Raw genomic sequence first — 26,868 nt, forward strand, 5'->3', positions numbered from 1 at the left:
CCACTGCTCATCATGTAGACACATGCCTGTCAATAACTGCCAAGAACATCTAGCCGTGGGCACTCTCTGTGTCATCGCAGCAATCCACAAGATAAGTTGCACCAGGCATTCAAGCAGAAAGCTCACTGCTGACCCCCCTGTAGGAGGAATTTTCTGGTGGTTTTAACAGTACTCCTTAAATTCCCCACTATAGTAGGTGTAAAGAAGATCCGGAGGTAGACATCCAGAATGATTGACTTCACTCAGACTCACAAGCACAATGAAACTGTTATAACTTTAAAACGTTTATTAAAACAATTTAAGTAAGTTAAAGTCAAACAGACACACAAACCTCCATTCAGCAAAGCAAATTAAAAGAACATACAAGTCTGGCAGATTTGGAGAACAAGATAAGTATAGACAAACACAAACAAAGACAGACAAACACAGACTCTGTGAAGGAGCTCTTCTCCACAGAGAGGTTCCCATCTCTCCCAGGCAAGACCAAACCATGCCTGAAGGAAAGAGAAGACATCTTTGTCTTGTGTATCCAAACTTAAATACTCTTTATAAAGACAAAGACCTCCCTCCTAATACATATTTAATAATAATAATAATAATAATAATAATAATAATAATAAATTTATTTATTTGCTACCCGTCTCTACCTCTGGATCGAGGCGGGGTACAACACAAATGAAAACACCATAAAATACATAAAACTAATTCAAACGTTTAAAAGCTATTCTGAAATGGCTAAACCTATTGGTCCACGTCACTAATTTAGACCATCCTCTCCTGAAAACCTCCTCCCCTTTCTAACATTTATGACTAAGAGCTTCATCCCATGTACCTGCTTCCCTCGGATTATCCCCGTAGCGCTAAGCTTTTGCCATTGTTGTTGTTTTTGCTACCGGGTGACAGCGATCCTTTGCATACCAGGAAGTGAGTTTAAGGGGGGAAATGTAAAAAATCAATGGATGCCCCAATTCAATTTAAATTTGGTATGCTTAAAGCTCTCTCTAATATCTATCACTGTGCCAATTTTGGTGTCTTTATCTTTAAAGCTTACGCAGATGTAAGCATTTCTTTAAAATCCTACTCCTGTGCCCCAGCGGCGGCTCGGAAAATACGCTCAAAATGTAGGGGCTAAATATGGCGAATCTTTTTTGCTTTCTTGCACAATTAAGGCAGGATGCATGGGAGTACTTCACAATCAAAGCAGATTATAAGGTGGAAAACTTCTGAGTCCTTTGCATCCAATTCGCAGTGATTGCACAGTAGAACGCTGGTGTGATAAAGCTCAACGAAAGGTGAAGTTGCCTGTTCTTGTGGTTAACGTGTGCCTAAGAACTTTGCTGTTCTTAGGCACACGTGGATTTTTCCAGCCACAACCTCACCTGTCCTTCATTCTGGACCCTTCCCCTAGTTACAGTTAGTACATGTCACAAGTTCTCATGACTAACGTCTTTGAGCAACCTCAAATCATATTTCCAAATCATTTCTATCAGGCTTTATCCAAACTAAATCATCTAACCCTGGTACAGTGTTCTATGTGTGTATGCCTACTTGCCCATTTAATATTAAAGCACTACCCTATTACTTGTACACCCATTTAAATCCATTTTATGCCCTCAAAACGTCTTTTTCTATGCTATGCCAGCAAACTCTTAGAACCCCAATCTTACACATATTTGGTAAAATTTCAAATGAAGAAATAATCTTACACCCACACCCAGAACCTCCAGTCAATCCAGCCTGTCCAGATAGGCAAACTACTGTAGGTGGTTGCCTAGGGTGCCAAGTTTAGTGGGGTGCTAAATTTGAGGGAGCGGATAAATTACATTCTTTAGGTAAAAAAATGAAACAATGAAGGTGCCATTATTTCAATTCCCACGCATGTAGGGAGGGAATATGACCGAGGCTCAAGGTGAATGAGGGACCGACTGGAGATAGTGGGGCTACGTAAGGCTGCCCACCCGCCTTTGGGGCCAGGTCCTCACCTTAGGCGGCATGACACATCCCCCTGCTCCAATGCTGTTCCCAGTTAGAGGCAGGGAGTGAGGGCTCTCCTCCAGCCCTCCCAAGAGCAGCCATTTTCTTTGCCTTCAGAGGGTTGAGCCCAGGGGTTGACAGTGCCTTGTTGGCCATGTCACCCCAAGGATGAACCGGGACCCTTCCTCCAGGGACCTCCCTTGGGTGTTGTGGATGGGACTTCTGTTCCTTCTCGGAGCAGGCGGCTGCACTCATCTCCTTCGTCAGACCTTCTATGCTGATACAGTGCTTAGTAATATGTAAAAAAAAAAACCCCTCTCTCAGCTGGCCCTGCATTAGAGGATTACCAGCAGTTTACAGCCAAGGAGCTGGCTGGTTATTTCTAACCAACAAGTAATTTCTCACCTCCGCAGCATCTGTCCAGGTGTGATTCTGTGCCTCTTCTCCCTCCCAGTTTTCCTGTTCTTCTGTGAGTCCTCCGTCCGCCCTTCTCCTCTTCCTCTCATTCCTCTGGAACAATATTTATTTATCTATTTCATTTCTGTACTGCCCGATAGCTGAAGCTCTCTGGGCAGTTCACAAAAATTAAAACCACAAATTCAGCATAAAACAATATAAAAGCTTAAAAGTACAATATAAAAGTACAACCAGAATAAAACTTAGTCGCAACGCAGAGATTTGAAATACAGATTTAAAACAGCAGAGCTAAAAGACTGGAATCCTAAAATGCCCTGGAAAATAAAAGGGTCTTCACCGGATACAGGAAGAAGTACAATGTAGGCGGCAGGCGAAGCTCTCTAGGGAGCTCATTCCACAACCGGGGTGCCACTGCAGAAAAGGCCCTTCCAACTTCCAAATCATAGTTTCCCAAACTCCCCCTTCTTTTTTGGCATGCTGATTTATAATACTTCCTTGGCATGCCTGGGTAAGACAAGTTTCTAGTCCTTTTGCTCCTTTCCTGGGTCTTCTGCCTGCCTCTCTCGACAATCAACTCAGCCGACGGAGCCTCTTTAGCTCGCCCCAATCCTCTCTGATACTAAAGGAGCTCAACCCACTTCTGCCAGAGGCTTCATGCACCACTACCACCCTTAGCTCATTCCAACACAGATGTGTGTTAAATCTGGTTTAAAATAAGTTAAAGAGTAATATCCATTCCTGAGTTTGCTGTCCCTATGAGAATGGGCAACCAAGGGGCTTCTTCATGAACATTCAGCTGAATCTAACAACTTCCTTTTCATTTGGATGTCATTTCTGCCATTTACAGTTAACTTATTTCACTCTCAGCTTGTTGAATATGATTCCCTCTATATTTAGTAATACATATTTCTGGCTATTGTGATATTTAATTCCTGCGTAACTGTGAGAGTGGAGTGTGGTCTTTTTGTTGTGGTTGTTCGTTCTTTTAATTATTTATTTTCTATATGATTAAGAACTGGAACAATACCTTTATATAGAACACATTCCCTGGTATTTGAACTGACTACTTACCTAAGGTGACCATATGAAAAGGGGGACAAGGCTCCTGTATCTTTAACAGTGTATTGGAAAGGGAATTTCTGCAGGTGTCATTTGTATTTATGGAGAACCTGGTGAAATTCCCTCTTCATCACACCAATTAAAGCTGCAGGTTCCCTGCCCTCTTTTAAATCTGGTCACTCTAGTATAGCTCCTGCACCTTTAACTGTTGTGATGAAGAGGGAATTTCAACAGGTCCTCCATATATACAAATGACACCTGCTGAAATTCCCTTTTCTATGCAGCTGTTAAAGATACAGGAGCCCTGTCCTCCTTTCCATATGGTCACCCTAACTTACCGTAGGTGCTTTCCCTAATATAACGGGGATTTGTAGGGCCTGCCCAGATCTGTACCAAAGAAGTAACCTTTAAAAGCCACACGAGGGCGCCATTCACGAAGACTTGGAGGCTGGCCGTGGGTGCGTGCCTACAAAATTTATAGTCCAAATACATACATGAAAAGGCAATTATATCACACAGATGGCAGGAGTTACTTATTTTCCCCATTGTGTCTAGCAGTTTCGACAGATTGCTGGTGAGGTATCATATCTGGTTCGGCCTGGGCAAGGGAAGAATGGGAAGCTACTGGAGAATATTTTGTATTTAAAGCAGGGGTGGGCATTTTGTAGCCTTCGGGTTGTTTTCATGCACAACTCCCATAAGCCCTAGCCAGCAGAGACAGTGATGAGGGATGATGCGAGTTGTAGGCCAACCATATAACCTACATTATATGCTTTTAGACGCCAGGTGAAGACCTTTTTATTCTCCCAACATTTTAACAATCTATAAATTTTAAATAACATGGTTTTAAATTTGTAATTTTGCATTGCTGCTGTTTTTATCTGGTTGAACTTTTATATTGTATTTTATATTATGGTTTTATACTGTTGTTTTATACTTTGAATGGTTTTAATTTTTGTGAACCGCCCAGAGAGCTCCGGCTATTGGGCGGTATAGAAATGCAATAAATAAATAAATAAATAAATAAATTTGGAGGGCCAGAAATTCCCCTCTCCTGATTTAAAGGAAGGCCATAAGATATCATGCAAAGGACTGGAAAAATTCTGATTTTGAATATTGGAAGGGTTTTTTTTTTAGAAGGGTATTCAGTTATTGAATGTGAGCATGCTGCATATGTGAGTTTCCCTACATGAGACATTTATTATGCACTTGTCATTCCCTACTCAATTGTTTAGACGATGTTGTGACCCTCCAGTTTTGCTTCTGTTTGTAAACAGCGCTTTCAGGTTTTGTTTTAAACCCGGGAAAATGGGGTATGATTTCTGATGTTGGAAAGAAAACACTGTTTCTACCTGTATATTTATGCTATTCTGCTATACTACACTTCCGCCTAGAGGTTATGTGGCAGAAAAACAGGAAAGGAAACTCCTCAGGTAGTGGTCAAATCTCAATTCCCTGATGAAACTGAAAGAAGATGCAGCGTATTAACAGCCTTTTATAGAAAAGCCCTTAGTATAAGCGGACCTTTATACATACTTAAGGGATCAGTGGCTTGCCTTTGGCATAAGGATGGATCCTAGAGCAACCTTCCCCAACCTGGTGTTGGGTTACAACTCCAATCATCACTAACCAACATGGCCACTGGCTGGGGAGGATGGGAGTTGTAGTCCACACATTTGGAGGACACCAGATTGAGGAATGCTGCTACAGAAAGAGAAAAGGCAAAAGTGTCTTTCAGTTTTTGTATTACATTTTTATCCCATAGAGCCTCCAACTGGCCAATATAAGGTTGCCAGTTCTTTAAATTAAAAAGTTTGTGGGGGGGGGGGAGGGGAGGAGGAGCCCAGACTGGGTCCAAAGCCCAGTGGTTGGGGGTTGGCCTGGGAGCAGGGAAAAAGCCTAGCACCAAAGCTGCCCTTCCACCTGAAACGCACAGTTATAAACAAACATGCTGAGGCAACCAGGGGGAACACTGGCCTTACACTTTTCCTGACAAAGGTCCTAAAAGCAATACTCCAACTAGGCTGTTTCCTCTCCCCACCCCCTTATTTTCAACTTGTCTCACATCAAGGCACTCTGGCCTGGTATGACTTGCAAAGCAAGGTTTTTGCACTGCATATTTCTTAAAAGTTTCCTCTTTTTAATATCCACCCCAGCTTCTTTCCTTGCTAACATGGTTTTTGAAGTCATGGCTCAACAGAGAAACAACAGCAACGATTTCTCATTCCCAACCCCTTGTCTCTATAAATTATAAAGCATTTTGGAATCCATCCTGAGCTCTTGTGTGGGATAGACATGAACAAATAATAGCCTACTAGCTCAGTTGTACATTGATTACCTAAACACGATGTGTGGAACAATGCAGTTTGCACAGGGCATTTGTGCATTGGTACACAGCTGGCCATCGCCTCCTTCCCTTTGCCCCATTGTAGCCTTTCTGGCTGGTGCCCTTCATGCCTCAACTCTGAACAAGCACCAAAGCTGGCAAACAGATGGTCATCACAGGCGGAAACTGACACTGGGCTTCACTTGAGAGGCATTTGTAATGCAAATGAACATTGTGGTCAATGTAGGATTTACACAACGAAAGCCACTACAAGCTTCAAGAAAACATCATAGGGTTGTTTGCATGACCCCATTCTGGCTAGGCCTTAGAACAGGTTGTTTAACCCTTCCATAATTCTTGCCAGCCCACAGTTGGAAGTTGAATATTCAGGATGGCCCCCACCATGGCTCATCATGGTTGAAATAAATAAGTGAAGTAAGTCGATCTGTAGCTACATCTAGAACATTTAAAAGCATTCTGTAATTTGGGAATAAGATGGGGACCTTAAATGTCTGTTTTAAGTGGCAGTGTGTGTGTGGGAGATACTCAAAGGTTACAATCCTATGTACCCTTAGGGAGTAAACACTTTTGAACACACACTGGGACTTACTTCTGAGTAAACATGCATGGGAACATCCTGTTTAACAGCTTGATTATATGTTTTGAACTGTTACATGCCCTTGATAAAAATAGGCATGATATCTTTTGTTGGATCAGTTTGAGCTGAGGTAGGCATATGCAAGCTTTTGAATTTCCAAGAACTCTAGATCAGACGGAGGAGTTCTGCAAAAGTCAGAGGCTCACATGCTCCTGTACAAACATGGGTTATGCAAGGTATCTCTGCTGGAATCAGTTCTTCTACACAACTGTTTAAGGTGCAGAACGGGCTCTTTTGCATTTGGCCAACCTGCCTAAAAAGTAGTGCATAATTTAAACCTCATCAAAGCATTATCCTGGAATTCATTTTCAGTGCCAGAGCCAAGTCCTAGAACAAGAAAAGTAACAAAAAGAGTGCTTCGGAGGATATGCAGAATGACCACAACCAGTTTTCACACATCTGAAATGGTCAGTGAAAGTGCCCCAGGTCACAGAGAGAGAGAGCGCTTTGGTGGCAAGTTGAGCCCCGGTGTTTGCAATTTTAGAAAATTAAGTATTGTCAGTATGAAAGATTTCGCTTTCTTTACATCATCTAAGGGCCAAATCATGCAAGGCGGTGTAACCTGGAGCAGGGAAGCAGTAGACTTCTCAAGGTCTCAAACTTTTCCTGTCATGTGGCTTTTTAAGCTAAAAAAAAAAAAGGGGGGGGGAGGTATAGTTGCTGGCCCCAAAGTGAGAGGGGCATTACAAACTTAGAGCTCTATCACACCAGGGGTTAACACGCTCCCTACCTTGATTCTCTCCGCCCCTGTTTTCTTTCCTCAAGTTACTTCATCTTTCAAGAAGAGGCAATCCAAAACGAGAGGGAGGCCCATGGAGTCCGCTCCTGCACGCAGCAGGAGAGAGCAGCGATTCCGAGTCTAAAACAACAACTAAAAAGCTCCATCCCACAAGCATTTTATTGCACGCTCGTTACTGGGCACTCACGGAGTTTGCTCAGGTGCCTCACATGACCTCGTCTGCCTCCCGTGCGCCTTCTGGCCTTCCTTGCGCAACAAAATAACCGGTCTTTAAGTCCGAGGTTTTTTTTAAACTCGGAATTGCTGCTCTCTCCTGCTGTGTGCAGGAGAAGCAGCGCCATTAGAACAGCGGACTCAATGGGCCTCCTGCTCCTTCTGTACTTCCTCTTTTTTGGAAAGAGGAAGTAACTTGAGGAAGGAAAACACTTGCTGAGAAGCGAAGGTAGGGAGCGTGTTAACCCCTGGTATGTGATGGAGCTCAAAGAGGGGGTTTTCTTTGTCCCCAAGGAAGGCCATGGGAGGCAGACGATGTCATGTGAGGGACCTGAGCAAACATGCGGGAGCGCCCAGTAACGAGCGTGCAATAAAATGCTCGTGGGATGGAGCTTTCAGAGAAAAGGTGGAAAGAGTGAATATTCTCTCTCCAATTCGAACCTGGGATCATCTAGTGAAATCCGAGGGCTGGGCAAAACGCCTTCGTGCAACGCATCATCAACTCAAGGAGGATGCTTCAGACATTGCGGCAAACACGCGGTAGCCTCGCCCATCGGTTTTCCGCTCTACTAGTGGGGTGACCAAAGAGGGCCATTGTGCATCTTTCAGCAAGGAATGCAGGCACCGCGCACACCTGGGAAGGCCTGTGACTCTCTGTGTGCAAGGTCTCATGTGGAAGCAAGCAGAAAACCTACGGACAAGTCATTCAAATGTGAGCCCACATTTCAGATAACCCGAGAAGCAGACATTCATCTGCTGCAAAACCTGGCGACCGCCACTAAAATAGTTTGTTTGGTTTTTTAAAAAACGAGAATTTTAGACAAGTTCGTGGAAGATGCGTCTCTCGACCCCTAGTTGCCATCGTGGCTAAGAATGTAAGTTCCAGAGGCGATTCCACAGGATCCTCCCGCCTGCCGGATGCTGGGTTGCAAGCAATGAAGGCGGATGGCCGCGTCCTTTCTGCCCTGATTGCGAGCCGGCTACGATTCCAGGCAGAGCGCTGGGCCAGATGGGCTGATCCGGCGGCGACGCAGGAGCCCTTCCATTCTCACCTTCTCGGAACAGAATAAAAATGCCTGGCGTGGCCCGGGCCTCACCCAAGAGCACCCTTCACCGAACTGGGGCGTGAGCTCTCCCCCGCCATTCCCCAGAAAGCGGCGGCGGCGGAGGGGGGCTGGCGAAGCAGGCTCGAAAACTTACCCAAGTAACAAGAGCAGCCTGGCCGAGGGCGGCCCCGGCGGTTTTCCAGCTCCAACGCGGGTTTCCGTCTCCGCAGCTGCTGCGCGCTCTTTGCGCTTCCTTCCTCGGGGCAGCTAAGGTCTTTTCTCCGCTGTGGGGCAGGCAGGCAGCCCTGGTCGCCGTCGCGGCTGCTGCTGCGGCTGCGGCTGCTTCTCCTCCTCTGCCTCTCCCTCGAGCAGGGAGGTGTGGCCAGAGAGTGGTATAAAGTCCAAAGAATGAGCTTCTCCCCCCTTCAGTGCAGAGCGTGCCCCTCGCCGGAGAACAGGCTCTCTGCTCCGCCAGCAACGCCGGGCTTCGCAACCTTTGCCTGTCGGTGCCTAACCTCCCAGTGACGCCTGCCCGCCTGCCATGCCCTCGGGGAGGCCGCCTGTCTCAGTGCTGCTGCTGCTGCTGCTAGCCCAGGTGGGCTTCTCCGTGAGCCTTGAGGCCATCCAGTGCCCTCCATGTTCCGAGGAGAAGCTGGCCCGCTGTAGGGCGCCTTCTGGATGCGAAGAGCTGGTGCAGGAGCCTGGCTGCGGCTGTTGTGCCACTTGTGCCCTGGCCAAGGGGATGCCCTGTGGGGTCTACACACCGCGCTGCGGCTCCGGGCTACGATGTTATCCGCCACGGGGAATGGAGAAGCCCTTGCACACGCTTATGCACGGCCAAGGGGTGTGCATGGAGCTGTCTGAAGTCGAAGCTATCCAAGAGAGCATCCAGTCCACAGGTAAGGGGGCATTGGGCAATGGGGCACCCCAGGCCAGCAGCCATTTCACAGAGATTGCCTTCTGGTGTCCATCCCAGATGTGGGAAGGCTAATTTGTTTTGGGGTACCTTACATTTGTGGGCAATGCTTAAATAGTCTTCAAGCTGCCAGCTCTGAAAACCAGCTGGGCACAGTCATACCTATTGACCAATGCCTGGAAGGATACTAGCACCACATCAATGATCAGTGCACTCTTGGGAGCCCTTGTGAAGCATTTCTGGGCAACAACTTGTTGGCTGCCAACATAAACACAAGAATGGCGTGTCCACATGTTCAGAAGTGGCAGTGGCACTTAGTCAGAGGTAACAGACTCCTCTACTTCTTGCAAGTTTTTTTTCTAAACCTACCTGAAATTATTTTATAGGCTGCCTTTATTCACATTTTGCATTGTCTTCCGTGGCAAGGGAAGAGTGCTCACATGTGCAGATGCAGTGAGAAAAAAGAAACAGCTGAAAGCCAGGCGAATCTACTTCCTCCCCTTTGTATGTTGTCCTGGTGGTGCTGTATAGAGTAGCGCTGCTCATGCGTGAACGCTCGGGAGATAGCAAGGGGCTGAAATGTCGGTCAGGTAAATTACCTCCAAGATTCTGCTGATAGATTTTGGCACATGGGAGAGAGTTAACAGGAGACTTTGCCAACCAACCCTCTCTGCTCTATATAGAGAGCAAGAAAGTGTTTTCTCCTGGAGCTTCAAAGTCTCTTCCTCAAGATTGTAATTATTTTGGATTTAATTAATTATGTCCATCAGATATCCCTATGCATGCTTGGACTTCCCTTTTGTTGCAGTTACAGAAGGGAGGCATGCAGTACAATCTCTTGCGTGTCTACTCAGAAGTAAATGCCACTGGGCTCAATGGGACTTACTCCTAGATAAGTGTATATAGGGCCTGCTGCTTGAATAGTCCAATGGGAATGCCTGGGTGTCTTCCTCCGACATTTTCAATGCAGGCTGTATGTAGAATTGAGTCTAGAATAGGGCAGAGTTCTTAGAAATCTAAAAGGCAGCAAAGGTGGTTCAAGGCAGAATTAGTCCCCATTAAATGCCTACAAGTATGTTCTCTAACGGCTCATGCGCCTCTCTGCCTTTCCCCTCATAATTATTTTGGATTTAATTAATTCAAACTCCTCTGGTACTAGGCCATTGTCTATGCTACAACCACCAACATACATTGAAAGGGCAAAGACCTCTACTTACTAACCTCTTTTCAGTAGGGTTGACAAGGCTTTTTTCTTTGCTGTGTCTCTAACAGCTGCACAACAGACAGAAATTCAACAGGTGAAACTCCCCCTCCCCCATGCTGACTGTTCCCCAGTCATTGCATCTCATGGCATGCTATTATTATTTAGCCAATGTAAGTACGAGGACCACTTGCACATACAATTCCAGCTGTGGGGGAGCCACATTTGTGTGGTGCAATGGCACATGTGCAAACGACACAGTCACGCAGGCAGGGTCAATTGTCTAGGCCTTCCCCATACATTTGGCACACACCACCTGGGGCGGATGGGATGGGAAAGATGCACACAGTTGTTCCTAACCCTAAGCCAGTGTGGTGTAGTGGCTAAGGTGTTGGACTGGGAGTTGGGAGATCCAGGTTCTAGTCCCCACTCAGCCATGGAAACCCACTGGGTGACTTTGGGTCAGTCACAGACTCTCAGCCCAGCCTACCTCACAGGGTTGTTGTTGTGAGGATAAAATGGAGAGGAGGAGGATTATGTACGCTGCCTTGGGTTCCTTGGAGGAAAAAAGGTGGGATATAAATGCAGTAAATAAATAACCCTAACCCTGTGGTGCAACATGGGACCGCACCAAGTGGCTCAATGCTACCAGGAGCATAGAATCATAGAATAACAGAGCTGGAAGGGGCCTACAAAGCCATCGAGTCCAACCCCCTGCTCAAGGCAGGAATCCACCCTAAAGCATCCCTGACAGATGGTTGTCCAGCTGCCTCTTGAAGGCCTCCAGTGTGGGAGAGCACATGTGAAGGGGACATGACAGCCCTGCTATAGCATGTTAATCTGCATTATGATCTCAAGTATAGGCCACTGGGGACTGGAAGTTTGTATTATAGAAGCAAATAATGGGGAGGGAGGTTGAGTTTGTGTATGCAATTTGCTCCCTAAAGCCAAGGACTGGGGCAATAGTATCTGAAAGAATTAGGAGTAAAAGGACTTTTTCAGTGAGAGATTCCTGCAAGAAAGGGGGTTTACCGGGGGGGGGGGGATCCAGTAAACCACATATGCTGCCTTACACTGATTAGATACAAGATGATGATGATTTATTACATTTCTTTACTGCCCCCATATCCAAAGCTCTCTGGGCAGTTTACAAAAGATGAAAACATTAAACATTAAAAATCGATATACAAAATTTAAAACCATAAAAACAGACAACAAACAAAGATAATATCCATTTAAAAACAACCTTGAGCTTTCAGCCAAAGATAGATCTGGGGTTAATTAATTAAAACTCAACATATGCTGTTAAATGCCTGGAAGAAGAGAAAAGCCTTGACCTGGCGCCGAAAAGATACCAATGTTGGTGCCAGGTGGGCCTCATCTGGGAGGTCATTCCATAATTGGGTGGCCCCCACTGAGAAGGTCCTCTCCCTTGTTGCCATCTTCCAAGCTTCCCTCAGAGTAGGCACCCGGAGGAGGACCTTAGATGTTGAGCGTAGTGTACAGTTCATGTCAGGAGAGGTGTTCCATCAGGTATTGTGATCCCAACCTGTGTAAGGCTTTATAGGTTAAAACTACCTTGAATCGGGCTCGGAAACATATAGGCAGCCAATGTAAGTGGGCCAGAGTTGGTCTTATATGTTATAACCTCCTGGTCCTCGTTATTAATCTGGCTGCTGCATTTTGCACAAGCTGCAGCTTCTGAACCATCTTCAAAGGCAGCCCCGTGTAGAGCGCATTGCAGTACTCTAACTTGGAGGTTACCAGAGCATAGATAACTGAAGCCAAGTTATCCCTGTCCAGGTAGGGGCGTAGTTGGTAGATGGCACTTTGTGCCACCGAGGCCACCTGAGCCTCAAGTGACAGAGATGGTTATAGAAGAACCCCCAAGCTATGAACTTGCTCCTTCAGGGGCAGTGCAACCCTATCCAGAACAGGTTGAACACCCTGCATCTGTTCAGAAGAACCACCCACTAACAGCATCTCAGTCTTGTCTGGGCTGAGTTTCAGTTTATTAGCCCTCATCCAGTCCACTGTTGCAGCCAGGCACCGGTTCAGCACATCCACAGCCCCACCTGATGAAGATGAGAAGGAGAGCTGTGTATCATCAGCACACTGATGACAATGCACTCCAAAACTCTGGATGACAGCACTCAACAATTTCATGTAGATGTTGAAAAGCATGGGGGACAAAACTGACCCCTGCGGAACCCCATACTGGAGACTCCATGAGGCCGAGCAATGTTCTTCAAGCACCATCTTCTGTAGTTGACCCACCAAGTAGGAACGGAACCATTGCAATGCAGAACCTCACACTCCCAACTCAAACAATTGTCCCAGAAGGTATCGAAAGTTGCTGAGAGATCAAGGAGAATCCACAGTCACATTCCCCATCTTCCTCATGACATAGGTTATCATACAGGGTGACCAAGGCTGTTTCCGTGCCAAAACCAGGCCTAAACCCGACTGAAATGAATCCAAATAATTGGTCTCATCCAAGAGTGTCTGGAGTTGGCCCGCAACCACCCACTCAAGGACCCTTTCCAGGAATGGAATGTTTGCCACTGGCCTATAATTATTAAACTTTTCTGGGTCCAAGGAAGATTTCTTCAGGAGTGGTCTCACTACTACTTCTTTCAAGTGGCCTGGGACCACTCCCTCCCGCAGAGAAGCATTAATCGCTTTCCTGGCCCAGCTGGCTGTTCCATCCCTGCTGGCTTTTATTAGCAAAGAGGGGCAAGGATCCAGTACGGATGTGGTTGCATGAACCTGTCCAAGCACCATGTCAACATCCTCGAGCTGTATCAACTGAAACTCATCCAAGAAAACAGGACAAGGCTGTGCTCTGGATACCTTGCTTGATTCACCTGCTATAACACTGGAATCTAAGTCCTTGCAGATGCCAAAGATTTTATTCTGGAAGTACCTAGCAAATATATTACAGCGGGCCTCAGAGGGTTCTACCATGTCCTTGGGGCTGGCATGTAATAGCCCCTGGACGACTCTGAAAAGCTCCGCTGGGTGGCAGATTGATGATTTGATAGTGGCAGCAAGGTATTGTCTTTTTGCATCCTCACTGCCCCTGAATATACCTTACCATAGGCACTTACCAGTAGTATTTGATTGCATCCACTAGGAGTTTTTCTCCATCTGCACTCAAGCCATCTCCTATTTTGTTTCAGTGCTTTCAGCTCTGGGGTTTACCACGGAGCAACTGTGTCAACTACCCGGGTCATTTCTGCATTCAGGGATTTAGGCAGGTGCAGCTTGCCATGGACGGCTAAAAAAAGCTGCACTTGCTGAAATCCCCTCTCCTGCATGTATACTTAAAAAGCATCTGGGTTCTTTGTGAGGAAGAGTGGGACAATAAATAAATGAATGAAGCAAGCAAGTCCTCCTTTCCATTGGATTGTTCCAGTACGTATTACCTATATCAATGGACTGACCCCATGTACAAACATCCCAAAACGTTTTGGACATGCTTTGTGATCGCAGCTCATTGCCTTCTGAGAAAATGTGGGCTATGCTAGGAAGTGGCACGCCATACACGTCAGGGCCATGTAAACAGCATTCAGTCATGGCTGATCAGAGTTCTAGAGGGTGCCAATCAAGAATGTCCCCACCAACCACCACCACCTAGTTCCATTACACAGAACCTCATACTCAAATAAAAGCAAAGGTGATGTTGGAGAGCAAGTGGTTAACTCTTCCCATGAGACTTTGGAGGGAATGAATAGTGATGACATTTGGTTGCATGTTCCCTCCCATGCATTTTGACTGGTATTTGCAAGTTAGGAATAACTGCAAGTGAAAAATTCTGCCATACCTATGAATGTCCCTGATCCTAGCCAGCCCTCGTGCCTTTAAGAACTTGATATGTAGAAATCAGCAGGTTTCACAATGTAGTTCCATCTGCTAATTGCAGCAGATCTATCCTCTGTAAGATTCAACTGCAAGGGTGGGGCTGATTTGAAAGTTGGCAACCCTCAATTCCCAAGTTATGAATATAAACATATTTCAGTGACATAAGAGTCACAATATTAAGATATTTGAGATGTCTAGATAAACAAACCAAAGCCTTAAAAAAAGCAACACAAAAGATGTAACTAATTTCAGTGTTAGCATGGTGAACAAAACATTAAAAAGGAACGCGTTAGGGTGGCAAATACATCAGCCTTTTAAGTTTCCACAATGCAAAAGATACAGCATGAAATACTGTTATGTTGCAGCACACAAATTCTGACTCAACAGTGTTGGGCGACTTTTGTATTCTCAGAAATACAGAGAGCCAGAGTGGTGTAGTAGCTAAAGTGTTAGACTGGGAGTCGGGAGGTCTGGGTTCTAGTCACCACTCAGCCATAGAAGCTCAGTGGGTGACTTTGGGCCAGTCACACACTCTCAACCCAACCTACCTCACAGGGCTGTTGTTGTGAGAATAGAAATGGAGAGGAGGAGGATTATGTATGCTGCTTTGGGTTATAAATGTAATAAATACCCCTAGTATGGACCCCTAGTAGCCTGGGGGTGAAACAATCCACCAGCTCCCTCACATTTGCATGACCTACTAGTAAAATGTTGATTATGCATTTGCTCAGATGCTGTGAGATCATCAGTGGAGGTGAGATTGAGGCTCCAATCCTATATATATACTTACTTGGGAGTAAGTCCCATTGAACGCAATGGAGCTTTCTTTTGAGTAGAATAGGATTCGTCTGTAAGAAACTCAAGAGACATATTGATAATGACACTTTGCCTTTCCAGAATGGGTTTGGAAGAGCAATATAACAACATTTCTATTGAAATACATGCTGTCACACATTGAAAAAAAATGTAATAAAATGTCTTTAAACTGATTGGCTACTGGGGAACAAGTAAAAAGAGCAAATGCTTCTAAAGAAATTATCCAGATTATACCGTGTTATACTCCATTTGGTAGGTCTGTCCCTTCTCCCCTCCATAGCTGAAGAGCATCAACCATCCAGCCCTGTGAGTGGAAAAAGGAAAGGAAAGGAACCTCTTGTGCAAAGCACTTGAGTCATTGCTGACTCTAGAGGGACGCCTGCTTTCGCTGACGTTTTCTTGGCAGACTTTGTTTGCCATTGCCTTCCCCAGTCACAGTTACCTTTCCCCCAGCTAGCTGGGTACTCATTTTACCGACCTCGGAAGGATGGAAGGCTGAGTCGACCTGAGCCAGCTGCCTGAGAACCAGCTTCTGCTGGGATCGAACTCAGGCTGTGGGGAGAATTTCGGCTGCAGTAACTGCCGCTTACCACACTGTGCCACACGAGGCTCTCCTGTGAGTGGAAGTGGGAGGCAAATAATGGGGCAAGCCATCTGGAGGAAGTTGGTGGGATGGAGTAGATAATTTTTGACTGCTTGCTTCCAGGTTTGTTTCCGTATGACAGCCAGTGTGGTGCACAGCAGACGGAGTATTCGAGTTAACCTTGCAATCCTATACTTGTCTCCATAGCAGTAAGCCCTACTGAATTCAGTGGGACTTTACTCCCAGGTAACTGTCCATAGGATTGCAGCCTTAGTAGATTTGCAGCAGGTCAGCAAGAGGGATCATTTGCAGATTGGTGATGTAGTTGTGCTCACTTGCTAAACTTGTGCCAATTACTGTCTCTTAGGCCACAGCTAGACCTAAGGTTTATCCCTGGATCGTCCAGGGGTCAAACCTGTTCACCTAGGTGACACACAGGGGTCCCAGTGCTCAGGCAGGGGCGAACCCTGGATCATCCCAGGATAAACCTTACGTCTAGCTGTGGCCTTAGTTGTTGTGAAGATAGAAATGGGAAAATGGGAGTGAGGAAGACTATGTAAGGTATAAGCCAGCTCCTTGATGGACGTGGTAATAGAGGAACTGAGACGGGGATATGGATTAGGAGTACATAGGGTCAAGGTAATTTTACATGTAAGTCTTTAGGTAGGAAGTGCCCAGTTTCCCTATGTGCAGTCTAGGTAGGGTGACCCTATGAAAAGGAGGACAGGGCTCCTGTATCTTTAACAGTTGCATAGAAAAGGGAATTTCAGCAGGTGTCATTTTGTATATATGGGGAACCTGGTGAAATTCCCTCTTCATCACAACAGTTAAAGCTGCTGGAGCTATACTGCAGCTATACTGTGACCAGATTTATAAGAGGGCAGGGCACCTGCAGCTTTAATGTTGCGATGAAGAGGGAATTTCACCAGGTTCTCCATATTTACAAATGAAACCTGCTGAAATTCCCTTTTCAATACAACTGTTAAAGATACAGGAGCCCTGTCCTCCTTTTCATATGGTCACCATAGTCTAGGATTTCAGTAAGTAAGATCACTTCCCCTTTAGTATGAACCTACCTGGTGTATTGTTGGAATGGGCATCCATCATCAATCAGACTGCTGGACAGTGGAGGCTGGTGGCTCCTATGTCAGTGAGGCAGTGAATCCAGCTTGCTGTCCTGAAGTGGAATAAAGGATGCTGTGTCCCATTACCATTGTTGAAAATAACATCCAGCAGCTAGTCTGGTCAGCATATAGAAATGTAATAAATAAATAAAATAATAAATAAATAAAAGCATCTGCATGAGGTGAAGGTGAAATCTTGCCATTTCTCTCAAGCAACAAAATTTCTTGGGTCAGAGTTAATTCTGAGTAAGTATATTTAGCACTGGATTATTAATGAGAAATATAAAAATGATAGGTGAAGCAGAACTTGCCTCCTTAGAATCTATTTCCTCTCCCTTTTGCTCCCTCCACCTTGCATCCAAAAATATGTTTCTGGTGCTTTTAAAATGTGCCACAATAAGCCATGAAATGGACGTATGATGAAACAGTGAAATGACCACTTCATTCTGGATTCAGCTCTTATCATTTGCTAAGCAACCCTCATCATTTGGTACTGAATATTTACCAGCCCCTTCTTAGAAGGTTGCCAACTCTTTTGTACAGCGCAAAGAACCTTCTTTAACAGCAACGTTTTTGTCTGGATCCAACCTTCTACATTTGATAAAGAAATACATGTCTTTTCCTCTGAGAAAAGATCATTCAAAACAAAACAAAACACCAACATTTAAATTTGGTGAAGTAAAATGAAACATCCTAAATGCCTTTCAATTTTTAAAAATCAATTAAGAATTAAGATAATCCATTTTTCAGTTTTGTAAAGATGCAAGTTTCTTGCCTTTTTAGTTGCTCAGAGTCCTGAAAGTTTGTGGGCAACGGCTGATGACATCTCAGGAGCCAGGGGATAGGTGGTGGCTATGATTTCTAGTAATATGTGGGAGGGGGCTTCAGTGCCATGCTTAGCTCCTTTCTTCTCCCCATGCCTAATAGGAACAGAACACAGAATAAGAACAGGTATGAAAATGTCCTTAACTTGCATACTTTACACAGGTTGCAGAACTGAGGTTATCTTGGCACAGAATTTCCAGATAAAAATCAGTCTTGGCATGGACCAAATAATTGGGCCTAAAGGTCCTATGCTGCAGTGGTACTCTTTGTTATATAGTAAGTGCTGTGCATGGTCTCTTTATTGATTCTTCCACTATGGTTTTTTTCTGTGTGATTCTACCTTTATTCCCTGTAGGGTTGCACACACGTACTTCTGCCATTTGGCTTGAAGATGGCAGGATCCCTGCTTTCCAGCTTTTTGTATCATTCTGGTCTTTTGTTTTGAATCATGACATCCCAAAGGATGCTACCCTGGAAGTTGCAACAGGAAGCTGCCTTTCCTGCCTCCAGTGGAAATTGGGGGAGATTAGACATCTGGGAAACAGCTGGGGTATTACAGGAACATCCTTTTTGAGAAAGAAGCCTGAGCAAGGGCTTCCTCCATTAGTGGACGTAAACAGCTTCTCTAACACTTGTTGGTACTGGGATATCTATGTTGTATTGCACTTGTGGCAGTGATGCCTCTCACACTTATTAAGCTAGTGTGATCTTATGGAATGTCCATAAACATTCCAACTGCTTAGTGAATAAAGCAGGTGGAAACAAAATGCTCACAGCCTAGCTTTGATGGGTAAAGGTAAGTTGTCAATTTGGCTATTGGGATTAATACATGTCCTGAAGAAGAAGGACATGAGACCAAGGACTGGAAAAGCCACTTTGGGGGAGTACATGAGGGCGTATCTGGCTCCACCCATGCTGCTGGGCACACCACCAACTCCCCTGTTAAAACAGCTCCACTGGCTTCCAGTCTGTTTCCAGGCACAATTCAAAGTGTTGGTTATGACCTATAAAACCCTATACAGGTTATCCGAAGGACCGCATTCTCCCTTATGAGCCTGCCCGTGCTTTGAGATCTTCTGGGGAAGGCCTTCTTTCAGTCCCACCATCATCACAGGTGCACCTGGTGGGAACATGGGAGAGGGCCTTCTCAGTGGTTGCTCCAATACTCTAGAACTCTCTTCTCAGGGAAGCTAGACTGGCTCCCTCCCTAATGTGCTTTTGGAAGCAGGCAAAAACTTATTTGTTCTGGCAGGCCTTTGCCGAATAAACTGGGCCTCTGTCTATGCTAAGGACTTTAAAATTGTCATGTATTTTAAATGTTTAATGTTTTAATATTGTAGTATATTTAATATATTTTTAACTTTTGTATATTTCTTTTCATAGGTTTTAAAATGTATATGTTTTAAATTTTGTAAAGGCCACCTTGAGGCCCAGTATTGGGCAAAAGGCGGGATACTACTACTACTACTAATAATAATAATGTACAAGGAGAAGAGAGTTCTGAGATTGGTTGGCTGAAGGAAAGGAATAGAGTGAAATGAAACAGACTAACGGAGGAATCTAAGAGAGTAGTAGGTGGAAGAGAGAGGGGCAGAAGGAAATAGCTTGGAGATTGTGTGATAAGTAATCCAAGGGACATAGGGTATCCAGAACCACACGTTGAGAGGCTCCATCCTGTGCTTTTAAGTGTAAAGTAGAAAGGATAATTCTGTGAGCTGACAATCCTAACAGGGCTATGAGAGGCAAGAGGTAGTACAATGGGGTAGATCTGAATGTTATTTATTTATTTAGAATATTTATATACTGCTCCCCATTGAAAAATTTCGGAGCGGTGTACAAGATAAAATAAAATAAAATAAAAAAAGAATAAAACACTTAAAATGAATTTTTAAAAGAAGCAAATACAGAGACTCAAGGCTGCATATTAAGGAAAGGCTTCCTGGAATAAAGAAGTTTTCACGAGGTGCCGAAAAGAGTACAAGGTTGGCGCCTGCCTGACCTCCAGAGGCAGGGAATTCCACAGGAGGGGAGCCACCACGCTGAAGGCTCTTCTCCTGGTGGACTCAGTCCACCAATGTTACACTTTGATTTGAACTAATAAGCTAATTCTTTAGACATATTTTACTAGATGTTCCAACAAGCGCCATGTACTTTGGTGCTATAAGATTCTGCCTTGTGTGGTGTAGCCAGTGTGGTGGTGGAGTGGTAAGAGTGCTGGACTGGACCTTGGGAGGCCCGGCTCTAGTCCCTACTGGACTATGCAGCTCACTGGGTCACTTTGGGCCAGTCACTGACTCTCAGTGTAACCTACCACACGGTTGTTTTGAGGATAAAATGGAGAGAAGGGGGAACATGTACACCACTTTGCGCTCCTTGGAGAAAGGTGGGATATAAATGTAGCAAGTGAATAAGTATTTATTCCCTTAACCCCTGTCCATTTTGTTTTGCATTTTCAGTGCCTACATATATACACACCTAGGGTGACCATATACAAAGGAGGACAGGGGCCCTGTACCTTTAACAGTTGTATAGAAAAGGGAATTTCAGTAGGTGCTATTTGTATGCATGCAGCACCTGGTGAGATTCCCTCTTCATCACAACAGTTGAAGCTGCAGGAACTATACTAGAGTAACCAGATACAAAAGAGGGCAGGGCACCTGCAGCTTTAACTGTTACGATGAAGAAGGAATTTCACCAGGTGCTGCATGCATACACATGACACTTGCTGAAATTCCCCTTTCAATACAACTGTTAAAAATACAGGAGCCCTGTCCTCCTTTCCATATGGTCACCCTAACACACCCAACCATGATCCCAACATTCTCCATCATCTGTTGGCTGCATAGAAAATAAGAAACACACACTAGCAAAGCTGTTTTCTGTTACTTTCATTTTTGTGGGTTCTTGATATAGGTTACCAGACTCTGGGTGTGCTATATCACATAGGTTATCAGGGCCAGGGCCAGCTGCATCACTGGGTAGGGATTTAAGTGTGTGTGAATGTTATACACCTAGCATACCCTTTTGGGGCAGATGTTGTGCCTTTTAAGTTATTAGTGTTTCTTAACCATGAGAGCCAGAGGCATATAACTTATGTTCAGAGGTAGTTTAACTCTGGTTACCACATGCTAGTTTGCTAACAACAAGATATTAGAAGCACAGCTGTGTCCTACAGTAAACTTTCCTGGCACAACTGACTGGCAACACAAGACAAAATGCTGATCCAGAATGACACGTCTTAGCTCTTTATGGGTGAGTGGGGTTCTCTTGGACGGAACTGCTGACTTCTTACTTGTATCCTCTACCCGGCAGACACCACTGGGTGAACAGGTTAATGTGTAGCCTAGAGAGTAAACATTTTTCTCTCTGTGTTGCCTCAGTACCAGGAACAAAATCTTCTGAAATTGTTATTTTTGCCTCCGTTCTTTACTGAGTGTCAAAGGCAAATCGATGCCCTTGGCAATGGTGGTGGAGAGGGAAGAGGCAGAGATAGGAAAGGGAAGAGGGGGAAGGAGCAAAGGTGGTTTAAAGGCACAACTTGGCAAGAAGGACGTTTTTCTAGGAACTGAAAAGACTAGTGTTTGGGGAACAGGATTGTGTTTTCTACTTGCTGCTGAGCAAAGTCTGGTATAAAGGGGAGGTACTTTGTGTCTATCTCTGTGGCAATAAGCAAACGTAACCTATTAAGATTCAAATATGCCTCTAAATGGGGAGTGGTGATGGTAGCAAAGGAGGAGTACGTTTGAAAATGTTTTAAGAATGGGGCAAAACAACCTCCCCCTCCCCACCCAAAAGGCAGTTGCCAGGTAATACAGTAGAATGTCTATAAAGCCCCCTCACCCTTTATCCTATGGGTGGGGGGGCTCCGTTCTTCTTTCCTGGTGGTTGGCAGGCAACAGAGAAGTTGCAGCACACTGCCCTCTCTGGTGGTGGCCATTCACCAAATTAAGTATTGTAAGGCTTTATTGCTGCTTTAGCTGAAGGCTATGAAGGTTTGTCTCTTTTCATGTTTCATTCCTGTACTGTCAGTTGGGTTTTTGGTGGTTTTTCACCAAAACCTTCTATCTTCAATGCCCCCCGTCCCCAGCCCCCATTTGTTGTCTGATCTGTTTTTCATTTCACTTTGCCCTTTTCCCCTCCCTTTATGGTCTCCCTTTATGGCTTTGATGAAACAGCTGCTGAGTTGTTCTGGTTTGACTTTCTGTCTTCTCCGCCTCCACTTTCACAGTCAAAGGCTGAGGGTTTTCTGTTACTTCCCAGTGAACATTAGCCAAATCTGCCCAGGCCAAAATTCAATGAGATTTTTTAAAATTTGCAACAGACAATAATATCAACTGTCCCCAGGAAATCAGCCGATGTGGCTGGGAACAAGCTCTCTCTACTGGCCTCCATCCCAACCCACCTCCATTTGCAAACATAGCGCATTCCAAAAGTGTGTGTGTGTGTGTGTGTGTGTGTGTGTGTGTGTGTGTTTTAATTGTCATTACATTTAATAAAATCAGCTCAAGACTTCATAAAAGTTGTGGTCTCAGCCTTCATTTTCAATCATATTTTTGGAGAGCTACATCATAATTTCTTAATAGCACCACTTAATTTGAGCCAGGGCTCTGCTTCTGTTTCTCTGTGTCAGGACTCAGACCTGGAATAAAGGAAGTAATAATTAAAATAAGCACGTGCAGAATGCATTCCTCTCCCTGTCTAACTGCAGCTTGCTTTTGGAAAGGTTTCCATGTCAGAAGGCAGTGACTTCCAGGCTGTCTTGATCTTACGTTAAAAATGGATAAACCTTCGACACAGAGCTTGATATAGCATAGGACATGCCAGTTGTATTGGTCGCTGGGAAATAAAATATATTGAGGGTGCAATTCTATGATGTTTAGACAGGACTTTTTTCTGTCTAAACATGTGTAGGATTGCACCCTAAAACAGGTAAGTTAAGACAGTTGGTGCTTCTTTAACTGAGAAAGACAACTAGGCAGACAGAACAGAGCTGTATAAAATTATGGCTGAGGTGGTGAGAGAATAGGTTGAAACTTTATCGTGCAAAATACTAACTGTTAACATTGATACACAGCAAGGTTAGGACTAATGCTTGCAGAATTTAATATGTATGAATCTTAGGCATGTTTAGTCTGCATAAGACAGAGCTCTCAAGGGTGACAAAACCTGTTTTCATAAAGTGGGGCTGGCAGGACACCATTTCTAGCTTTCAGCTGGCAGAAGGGTGAACATAAAAACCTAAGAGCCATGCTGGATCAGACCAAGAGTCCATCTAATCCAGCATTCTGTTGACCAGGAACCCACAAGCAGGACATGAGTGTAACAGCGCCCTCCCACCCATGTTCGCCAGCAGTGATATAGGCCTAGTGCCTCAATACATAGGCTTACCGCCTCACTCTCTCCTAATCTGCCACTTTCCCCTTCCAACTTCTCCCTCTTTAAACCATTAGCCTAAGAGGATGAAAATGAGAGGAGGGAGGGGAGATAGATAGAGGGCTCCATCACACCTACTGTTTTTCCTGGTATGGATCCGCGATTTTGACCTCCGTTTCATTAGTGCAGCAAGCACTGGTCCCTTTCACGCTCTTCTCACTTGTTTGCTCTCCCGCCACTATTGCAACCGCCACGCTTCTTCTCCTTCCCCCTCCAGTTCATTGGTTCTTCTCACTGATAGACATTGTGATTGATGTGGCAGCCTTCCCCCCTCACCAGAACTCTCTCTCTCTCTCTCTCTCTCTCTCACACACCCACACCCACACCCACACCCACACCCACATACACACACACCCCTCTCTGATTCTGCGCAGGGGTGGATTAAGGCAGAATCAGAGAGGTGTGAGATGGTTGATTAACATTCCAGATTTATGGACTGGATTTTAGCATGACTTGGATGTAAATGCAGTTGAAATCAATGGGATTTACTCTTGAGTAAGGGAATCAAGGCTCAGCAATAAATGAGCTCCAGTGAACACCCCCCTTCCGATTCTTCCTTAATCCACCCCTGCGGAGAATCGGAGAGTGTGCTTCCCCTGCCAAGCGCTGCAGCCTTGGCGTGGGATCGATGTCTTTCAGAATCCATGTATACGAACTGTGCCACCCGAATGACAGTCTGATCCGGTGCACGTTGACTTGGAAGTAAGCCCCCTCCTCTCTAGTGCACTGGAGCTCTTTTATTGCCAGAGCATGATTCCTTTACTCAAGAGTAAATCCCAACTGTATTTACATCCAAGTCATACTAAGATCTGATGCATGCTTCCCTTTGAGTAAACCCCGTTGAACAGAGTAAACACGTATAGAACTGGCTTTTAATAGTGTGGTCGCTCAGAAGCAAGCATAGGGTTGCAGAGCACTTCTTTCCAGTTTGTGGTTTTACACCCTAACCCTTAAAAATGTATTAGATTCTTTCTCTGTATATCTTTAGATCTTTGTTTACATAGGATCTTGATGATTTTGCTTCCTGATTGGGAGGCCCTACTATTTAAGTCTCTCTCTCTCTCTCTCTCTCTCTCTCTCTCTCTCTCTCTCTCTCTCTCTCTCTGTGTGTGTGTGTGTGTGTGTGTGTGTGTGTGTGTAAACATAAGTCTGGAATGCTTGTCAACCATCTCACACCTCTCCTATTCTGCCTTAATCCACCCCTGGAGGCGTCTCTCTGTGTGTGTTCATGGGAAGGAATGATTTGAGGGTGGGAGAATTAAAAATGCCCCCCTCCCCAAGGGGGATTTTTCTCCCCTCCTGTCAGCAGCTCAGCCAGCCCCTTCCAAGGGAGGAGAAACCCACCCTCACACCTCCAGCCTTCATGCCCCCCCTCTTTCTAAGGTGCCAGTGCAGAAGTGTGTGTGGAATTCAGCCTTTCTCTCGCTCTCTTGTTAACCTTTCCACCTGCTGTGGATGCTTTGCCCGAACCCCCGGCCCATAGAAAAGAGCAGGAGCGTGACCCTCGAAGGCTGCTGTGTAAGGCCTGCTCTGAGTGCCTTCAAGGAGGCTGTTTCCCTCGTCCTGCACTCAGAGGGTGGTGGGGTTTTTTGAAAGCAGGGAAGAGTGCCGTGATGCAGCAAAGCACCCCGCTCCTCCTGTACCTCTGCTACAATTTCTTCCCTTCCTCTTTTATCCGTTTTGGGCAGGGGCCAAGCCCTGGCAGGCCTGAGAGCAGGGCTGGCGCTACCATAGAGGCCACTCAGGTGGCCGCCTAGAGCGCCAAGGTAAGTGGGGCGCCAAATGCCGCACCCGGAAGCTGCTTTCCCACAGCGGCTCTGAGAGGGCAGCTTCTGGGCACCCTGTTCTGAAGCCGCCTGCCCACCCCAGCGTCCTGGCTTCGCTTTGGCTGGGCGCCCACCCAGCTGAAGCGAAGCCACACCCGCACCCCCACTCCAGCATCCTGGCTTCGCTTCGGCTGGGCGGGCGAGATGGCGCCCCGCGCCCAGGTACGCTGGGGTGGGTGTGGGTGGGTGAAATCAGCTCACCTGCCTAGGGCGCAAAATAGTCTGGCACCGGCCCTGCCTGCGAGACCCACAGAAGGCGTGGTGAAGGGCCCCCTTCTTCCGAGGCAGCTGCTCCCACAGTGGAGGCCTTCGGTCCTGGGCGGCGGCAGCGGCCTTGCTCACCTTCTCCACGGGTGTTCGGGCGGCCTCTCTCTCTCCCCCCCTTAACGGTTGAGCAGTTCAGTGGAGAACCGCACAGCCCTCCTCTTTTGTCAGCAAGACAGACCTTCGACACACGCCCCCAACAAAAAACGAGATGGTCCGATATAGCGCAAGGACAGCAATACACTGGAGGGAAGAGCACCTTTATTGCACGGAGAGGGAAAAAATCCAGACTTTCCCCACTCCAAAATAAGTCAGAAAAGGTTGGGGAAGAGGCGAGATGAGCACAGGACAGGGACGTCATGTGAGTAACGTGCTGCAAAACCACATACCAGGCATGGCGAGAGTGCAATAAATCACTGGTGTGATGGAGCTCAGAGACTGGGGAACCCTGGTTCTTTTTAAGCTCATGCCTACATCCCACCTGGGTAGCTTGGCTCTGTGATGCCAAGACAGGAAACAGATATTTCTGCTCTGGAATCCAAATTAGTTTCTTAAGGAGGGGCTACTAAATATTGCCATGTGAAGAATACTGACAAATTGGGAATTGGACCTATGTCCTAGTGGAGAGTATGAAATTAAGGCCAGCTTTTCTTTCCAGATCTGCATCAGTGATCAAATTTCCTTACCCAGTAGCCAAATGTTCCTTCCTCTTTTTCATGGTGCTTCTGCGTTCCAGTGACCTTATTATTATTTTTTTAAAAAAGGTCTTGTTTGCATCTGGCTTCATTCAAAATGTTTTTTATTTGTTCCCATTTAAATTCAACACTTAAAGAGAGAGAAAGAGAGAGATTTGATTTTTTTTGCCAAGATCACTTCTCCTACCCCAAGCAGTTTCCATAACGGGCACCAGAAATGCAAATATTTTTGAACAATATTATGCAGTTTGGTCAGATGGGTGGGGGAAGGAGTGAAGACACACTCGTCCCAAAATGGCCACCTTCTTTTAAAAAATGACCTATTTCTGGAGCCTGAGCAAGCCTAACTAGTTTTTGGCTGTACAATGGCAGCAAAAAGCTGCAAAGGACAACTTATACTTGCCAATACATCAAAAGCCAAAATAATAAAAATAAAATAATGACGCATATATACAGATTTAAACTGGTTTGAAGCTTTTTCAACCACCATCAACCCCCCCCTCCCAAAGAATCCTGTAATGTACAGATATAGCACGAAGAAGTGGTAGTGTTTTCAAGTGGACTGTACAATTTCAGGCTGCAGGTAGGAAATCACTTTTTTAATGCTGAAAGCAGAGAATTAGCACAGCAGTATACTGCGCTAGAAACTTTCTCCTTGATGTGCTAGGATTTTTTTTTTTTCTTGCAAACAGTTCCCCCACCCCACGAGAGAACATTCACAAAATGGCTTTGTCAACCTGCAGCCTGAAATGATACAGCCCATTTGACCTGCAACTTGAAGCGGTACAGCCCTCAGGATTTTGCCACCATCAGCACTTGGAACTCTCATACATCTGCTGGGGCTTCAGTATAAGCACTGCCCACCCGCCTTGCACTGGGCAGCTGGGTA

At 45.5% G+C, this 26,868-nt stretch overlaps 1 protein-coding gene across 1 annotated transcript in view; it reads left to right on the plus strand.

The window, feature by feature from the left end:
• The first annotated feature begins 8,812 nt into the window (after positions 1-8,812).
• The window catches only part of IGFBP4 (insulin like growth factor binding protein 4), a 47,349-nt gene continuing 29,293 nt past the window's right edge, over positions 8,813-26,868 (plus strand). The window contains exon 1 of the mRNA XM_063138811.1: positions 8,813-9,331. Coding sequence (XP_062994881.1) covers positions 8,974-9,331 — 358 coding nt within the window. The 5' untranslated portion in view covers positions 8,813-8,973. The remainder of the gene's footprint in view (positions 9,332-26,868) is intronic.

This window comes from Elgaria multicarinata, chromosome 11 (genome assembly GCF_023053635.1).
Source record: "Elgaria multicarinata webbii isolate HBS135686 ecotype San Diego chromosome 11, rElgMul1.1.pri, whole genome shotgun sequence".
Lineage (NCBI taxonomy): Eukaryota > Metazoa > Chordata > Lepidosauria > Squamata > Anguidae > Elgaria > Elgaria multicarinata.